This window comes from Palaemon carinicauda, chromosome 2, assembly GCF_036898095.1.
Source record: "Palaemon carinicauda isolate YSFRI2023 chromosome 2, ASM3689809v2, whole genome shotgun sequence".
NCBI lineage: Eukaryota > Metazoa > Arthropoda > Malacostraca > Decapoda > Palaemonidae > Palaemon > Palaemon carinicauda.
In genome coordinates this window covers 113,166,877-113,174,192 of record NC_090726.1, presented here as the reverse complement: position 1 = coordinate 113,174,192, position 7,316 = coordinate 113,166,877, and the positions used below count along the sequence as shown (strand labels likewise).

The following is a 7,316-nucleotide window of genomic DNA, read 5'->3' as shown; positions in this document are numbered from 1 at the left end:
ATTTTGTTAGCAAATTTTAAAATAACAAAAACTATTTACCGAGAAGTTACATTCTTTCAATGAAACTTTAACTATCCTCATATAAACAACCTCTTTCTATTTAACAACTTTTTATGCTTTTTAAACTTCCTCAGTTTTATAATCCGCACCTCCTATCAATCACTAATTATCTATACAGTTAGTAAGACAAAAAGAAATAGGGAAAAGGTTAGGGTGCTAAGAGGAATATAGGAAACAAAATTTCTCTTACTCTTCTCAGCTGATAATAAGGAATTGTTTCAAGGCCCATTACCAGTAATAAAGAAAGGAGGGTACAGTAACAACCAGTTGGGACAATTCCTGTGACCTCCTTGGCCTTAAATCCATCAGAAGTAACAGGTCAATCTTTTGATCTCTGATATCTGGTGGTCCAAGGAGGGGCAGTGATCATATCAATACAGACAGGGAGATGCATTTTATTCTCTGCAGGATTTACATAAACTACATGTATCGATAATAGGGACGTAGGATCCTTATGAGTTTGCCCTTGGGCAGTTCTGTATAAAGTAAATTAGATCCAGATATTTGTGCAAAAGCCATTAAAATAGCATAAAAAAGGTTTATCATATCATTTATATGTTTATAGTAATAAATACTGGCATAACTAAGGGTCTAATTCATAAAAAAAAAGTACAAAAGTGTTGATACAGATAATACCTTCTTTTTATAACATTTGTTTAGTACAGTATAGCAAATGGATTTAACATCTGGTAAAGATGGTACAGTACTGCAATAGCCAGGGGCAGATTTTAAGACCCTCAGTTATTCCAACCACAAAGTGCCTATCTGCAAAAAGCTATGGAAGTGCACAATAACAAAATAATACAAATTAAACATACAGTATTATAATACAAAAGAAACAGTGCACAATGATCAGTTAAAATGTAATTCATACTGCCAGTGAAATAATAAGAAAAATACATTTCAAGTGCCTAGCAGTTCTGTTACATTTTCAAGCTTATTTATAATACAAATGATTAATTTTGCATTGAAAGTATTATTGTACAGTAAACTGGCATTAGCCACAATCTGAATAATTATACTGCTGTAGTGTTCTTAGCTTTTTTTTTTTTTACATGTTATTCTAATCATTTAATTCTTTCAAAAATGAACTGTACTTCCACTATTACTCTCATTCTCCAGATGCCAATACAAATTTAATGCAACATGACAGTCAGATAGTTCATGAATGGGAGAAATTTGCTTTACTTTCAAAAGCTCACATGTCACACAGACAAATAGGCATATTACAAAGAGAAAATGACATTGGTGATCGAATATACTATACAGTACTATACATGTTGAATTCTTAACTGCCAGTCTCTTACCTCCACCTTCATCTCCAATCAGATGGCCCCATCCGCCACACCGATAAGTTTTGCCATCAGGGTTAAGGAGTAGTGCATTGCTGCCAGTGCCACTAATCAAAACGATTCCACCTGCAATGAAAGATTTTTATCATCATTTTCTTGGGTAAAGTTTTACCACTTAAATTTGATTAAAACATCAACCTTCTCACATACAGTATACAAAAATAAAAAATAAAAATTTTCCCTTGTTTCCAATTTAGTGTTAGCAGAGAACATTTATCCACTGTCAAAAAAAAAAAAAATCATTAATACTTTACACCTCTTTTTTAAAAATTCCATAATGTATGGTAGTCAATACATGACTAAAAATACTTGCACATTGATAATTTTACAACCACTCTTGATTTATCATGAGAACGAGACATTAATGTCTTGTTAATTTTACTCTCAAGTGGCAATGTATAGTAGAAGGATTGCCCTGCTTCTCATATTACGAATATGAAAGTCATGATAATAAAGTCATCTAATGTATTGCAATCCTGACTATATGGCCTTTATTGCTATGAATCTCCCCCGATGTTGATATTGTTCCTTCTCCAGAAGCTCGGTTTAATCGATACATACCCCTGAAATTTCCAAAATTAAAAAATTTTCCCAGTTTCTTTTGTTTTAACAAATACATGCCCTTAAGAAAGGAATAAAGCCCTCTAACAGTATGTGATAGGAACGTAGGAGGCCCCAGGTTGTTTCGTTAGGAAGTATAGTTTTCACTTATTTGTTGACCAGGGGTGCAAGAGGCATTCTCCGATTGTTTACATAATGCAATTTAAGATTTCTTCCCCAGGTTTAGTTTGTAATTATTGCCTGAAATATGCATTGGGATTAGTTCCCGATAATGATGATCCTCATTCCTTTTGTGTATCAGTCGGGAGCAATTCGGTGATTTAAAATTATTGTGAAGAGTACGTTTCACTCGGTATCACACATGGGAAAATAAGTTTCAATGGTTGCCGATCAGGTTAATAATTCTAGCACAAAAGGAACTTGGTGTTTGCTCAGAGGAGAAGCCCAAGGAAGACTAGGCTAGTTAATTTTAGTGCGATGTTGATGATAATGACACACCTACAACTTTAGACAACACAAGTTCAGCCATCTTTTGATATTGATGAACTTCACAAGCTCTTGACATCAATTCCTCCCTTTGTTACACTTCAGAAGTCTAGGGAATCCTCCCTTAGGCTTGGTAATTCTGGTCTGTCTCAACCCATTGCTAAAACTAATCCAACCCCCATAGTTATTCTAATTAATAGTGTCTCGTTCAATAAGGGTTTTTAACGTATACAGCGCCTTAAAATCTTTACATACTTTGGTTCCTTCTGCTGCTAGAACCTTGCAGAATGGCAATTCTCGTCACTCAATAGGACTAAATTAGAATGTGAGGAAGAAGAGCCACTCTGTAAGACTAAATTAGATTGTGAGGCAGAAGACTGATCCTATATTCTTCCATTCCCTAAAGTAAGCACTTATCACCAATCTCATATTACATATGGCAATGGTATATTGTATGATTCCCTTAATAATCTAAAAAGTAAAATAAGTTTCAACTAATTTTGATTGTTTACATCATGTTTCAGATGACAGTCTTTGCCGTTTGGTTGCAAGCTTGGCCGCTAGCTCATCCCACATTACGTTAACTGGGTTAATATAGGTGCTAGTAAAGCCAAATCTAATACGAGACTATGTGTTTCCGCTGCTGCTACCCCTTTTCAAAGGCTATACAAACTGAAAAATCAGTCAATGTTCACTCGGATTCTCCTGCACGACAAAAAAATAAATTTGATACTGGGAGTCAGACGATGAAAGTGAGGACATATTGCCTTTTTCTATCTTTGCTTAACCTTATTACTAAAATATACCTTAACAAATGAGTTTTGACGAAGGAAAAACTTATTTTTGGGAGGTGCTGTATGGTCTCCAAGACTGCTGTTTGGTGCAGGGCTTTGGACCCTCAGAGATGTTCCATTTGTTGAGAGTGGGTTAATGCTGCTCGGAATACCCATTTTGAGGCAGAACATCATAGAGACAAGCCGTTTTCCTCCTTTCTATGTGGATGAAAGGATTTTCTAAAGATTGTGGATTCTGCCAAGTATTTATCCAGCAAGGACCTTTGAGATCTATTTGATATCAAAATTCCAATTTAAGCAGTTAGGGTTTTGCAAATGGGGCCTTAGTTGTCAACTGTGGATTTGAGGAGTACCTATATCCATCAGAGGAAGAGGCCTTGTTACTTTGTCCTTCAAAGGAGATCATGGTTTGTATAGAAGGGATAGCTAGAAGACCATGCCCCTACCTACGTCGGATCCAGGTCAGGGTTCCACTATGCATGGTATCAGTCCTCCTGGACTGGGTATGTCTGTGCTCCTTGTAGATGCCTCTTTGATAGCTAGGATAGTAGAGGCTTCCATCTGCTCCCTTTATATTTAGCCCCCTTCTGGTGTGTTTTAGCCAGCACTCTCCAGCCTAAGGATCCGGCTGTTGCTAGTCCTACAGGTTACCAGCCTCCAAGGGACTACCTAGTGGGGCTGCTTTCTTCCATTCCTACAGATTCGGCTGTGGCTGGTCCTTCTGGGTCTAAGCCTTCGAGGAAACCTCCAAGGAGGTCTCTTCTTTCCAGTTCTAAGATGTCAGTTGTTGCTGTCCCAGTTTCCAAGAAAGGGTCCTGAAAGAGTTTTCCTTTCTATTCATAGTGTTGAAGGCTCAGTGGGGGGGGGGGAGACACAGTAGATTCTTTTGTCATGGAAATAGATGAAGGAGACTTTGTAGGTAACCCATGGTAATCCTGTGATGGGTACTCATTCTGGACAGAGTCTAATGTGTTAAAACAAACGGATTTGCCACTGGATGACATTGAGTTTGAAAACCTGGCGGCATTTCCAGACTCTAGATAAGAGACTCAAGGATCCATCCACCAGGGTATAACCCCCAGCTAACCCCCAAAGTACCTAGGTGGTTCTGATGTCCCATAAGGTGGCTCTTGATAATTTAGCAGATACAATATCAAGCATGGGGGGAATTCTTCTTGACCATAGTTTGCTCGATGCTTCAGTGATCATAATGGCAGTGACTGGTCAGAAAACACCATTTCCAGCAAAATTTGACGAAATTAGCATGTGGGTCTATGAAGGTGCTTCAACAAAATGACTATCTTTCCCAAAGAGTGTAGCCCCTTTCTGAGAGTATACCCCTAAGTAGATTGAAGGGTTCAAAGAACTAAAAGGGTATCATGAGGTATTCTTAGCCAGGAAATGGGATGCTCACATTGGAACTAATCAAATGAGTTATTTTTGCCCCTTAGTCCCAGACACCATTCAAGTGGCTGAGTTTAGTGCCCTCCAGACCCTGTTCAACCAAGTATCGGCTGTGGCATCTTTGGAAGCAGGGGCTACAGGGGGTTTAGAAGATGGCCACAGCAGCTGTGGTCAAATTGCTATACAAGCCTCTTTATAAATCCCTCCAGAACTTTATTAAGGCAAATTACAAGTATTAAGCTGAAGTACAAGGTGAGGCTCCAATTCCTTTCTGCCGTAGATTCAGATAAAGTGGCAATAGAAGAACTTCTGTTCAGTGACCTGCTGTGTACGTTGCCACTCCCTCAAGCCCTTAAGAACCGAGGCAAGGCTAACACGCAGGCTATGGCCACATTATTTCAGGAGAAGTGGAGGAAAGGGTGTTGACCCTTTCTTAAAAGGAACAAAACGCCTGTTCTTAATTCCCTCAACAGTTTCTAAAACATCCCACTAAGAGACCTGCTCCTGAATACCATACCAAGCCATGACCTACACAGAGTTCTCTTTAGGAGGAGACAGAGGACCATAGTTACCCATCCCACAGTGAGACCATTTACCAAGGTCACTCCAACTTGTTTCAGACTAGAGGAGGCCACATGAGATTATCCAAAGGAAAAGGGTGGATGGAGTTATTGCCAATGAAAAGTACACTATCCGGTTGGGGGTTGTCTACATCGCTTTCGGGAATAGTAGATTTTTTTCTCGGCGAGCACAGAGTATAGTCTCCCTGGGTCTCGGTTGGTCATGAATAACAAAACCTATGTTATGCCACAGCTTTTGTCAACTCAAGAGACCTGAAATTGGACTCCTTCATAAGCAAGATGTTGCAGAAAGGTGCAGGTTCCTAAAATTCTGGGGCAACATTCTAAAGAAAGACTCCCCAGAGAGGAGAGTGATCCTTGCCTAGTCTCTCTCCAACAAACACTTCAAATGTGACCCATTCAAGATGGCAATCGTAAAAAAGGTCTGTCAACTTTTAAATCAAGGGGCTTGGACCTGTACTATAGACTCCACAGATGCCTATTGTCACGTCCCTATTGCCCATCACTTCCGACCTTACCTAGGATTTCGGCTCAGGATGGGGTGTACAGGTTCAAGGCAATACCTTCTGGCATCACCATTGCCCCACAGGTGTTAAGTAAACTCGTAAAGGTGATGATTAAACTCCTGTGACGGAAGGGAGTTCAGGTCATAGCCTACCTGGACGATTGGCTGGGCTGGACAGAGACAGAAGAATTCTGTCACATATACACTACTCAGGTCTTGAAAGTTTTGCAGGAATTGGGTTTCCTGACAAACTTTGCAAATTCGAGACTAGTACCAAAAACGGTATTTCTGTGTTTAGGTGTCCAATGGAATCTGATGACAGCCACTGTAAGCCGTACAAAAGCATCTTGGCTTGAAATTCTAAACAGAGTCTGATCCTTTATTTTGAGCCACTTATCTTCCAGATGACATTTGGAGAAGATCTTGGGCCTTCTTCATTTGGCTCCATAGTAGAGAGAGTGTTGAAGAACAGGCTAAAGGACCTCAATTGGGTGTGGAGAAGGGTGTCTTGGAAGGAACTTTGGGGCCATCAAGTGCTACTGCCTGGTCAATGAAAGAAGGTTCTCAGGCTTTGGATTATGCCAAATACACTGGCCAAGTCAGTCCTTTTGGTCCCTCCTTTGGTTTCTATGATCTTTAATACAAATGCTTCCTAGTCAGCAAGGGGAGGTTATTCAGAAGAAACTTAAGTGTTTGGGAAATGTCCCCTCAATTCACAACATTTCTTAGGAATATGTTAGAACTGACGCTGGTCTTCCCAACACTGATGAGAACTCGTCCAAGATTAAACTCCCATGTGAAGATCTTCAAAAACAACCAGTTTGTAGTCTGTTGCCTCAGGAAAGGGGAATCATGCTCAAGACTCCTCAATACAGTGACTCTCCTCATTTAAAAGTGCCTTCAGGAGAGGGATGGGTTTCTCTCCCTATTCCACCAGTTAGGTTCACTCAAGGTAGTACAGATAGCCTATCCAGGCATACAGTCCTGCAGACTAGGTGGGACCTGGGCAAAAAGTTTTCAGGAGGTCCTGGAGTTAGCACCAGATCTCCAAATAGATCTGTTTGCTACGAAAGAGAATTATTAACTTTCTCTCTACATAGCTACAAATGTGGACTCCCGAGCTGTGACAAGAGATACTCTGAACCTTAATTGGAACAGGTGGTCGTTAATTCGTCTGTGGCTGCTGATAAGTTTAATTTTGAAGGTTTCAAATATCCTTCAGAGTTTTTCAGGGACAACTGTGCTAATAGCACCACTTTGGCCCAACAGCCCATGGTACCCATTACTTCCTTGTCTGAGACAAAGACTACACCCACTGCAGTCTGCACAGCTATATCAGAAAGTGGCAGGACAGACTACCTTCGTTTCCTACTCTCTGATCCGGAACCTTCATGCTTGTATTTTCTCTCCCACTATTTGACTTATTTGATGAGCTGCAAGAGGTCTTCATCCACAAGACATTGTCAATGAGTGTGGAAGACGTAGCTGGCTTTCCTGTGGAATCAGCCGCCTCCTCAGATAACTCCTATTTGAGGAGAGGAAGCTCCAGCCATCGAAAATACTGTCATAAAAA

General features: G+C 40.1%; 1 protein-coding gene across 2 annotated transcripts in view; it reads right to left on the bottom strand.

The window, feature by feature from the left end:
- Nagk (N-acetylglucosamine kinase) overlaps positions 1-7,316 on the bottom strand; it is a 129,373-nt gene that overhangs the window by 19,076 nt on the left and 102,981 nt on the right. For both annotated transcript variants that reach the window (XM_068357571.1, XM_068357563.1), the window contains exon 5: positions 1,368-1,478. In XM_068357571.1, the coding sequence (XP_068213672.1) occupies positions 1,368-1,478 (111 nt within the window). The remainder of the gene's footprint in view (positions 1-1,367; positions 1,479-7,316) is intronic.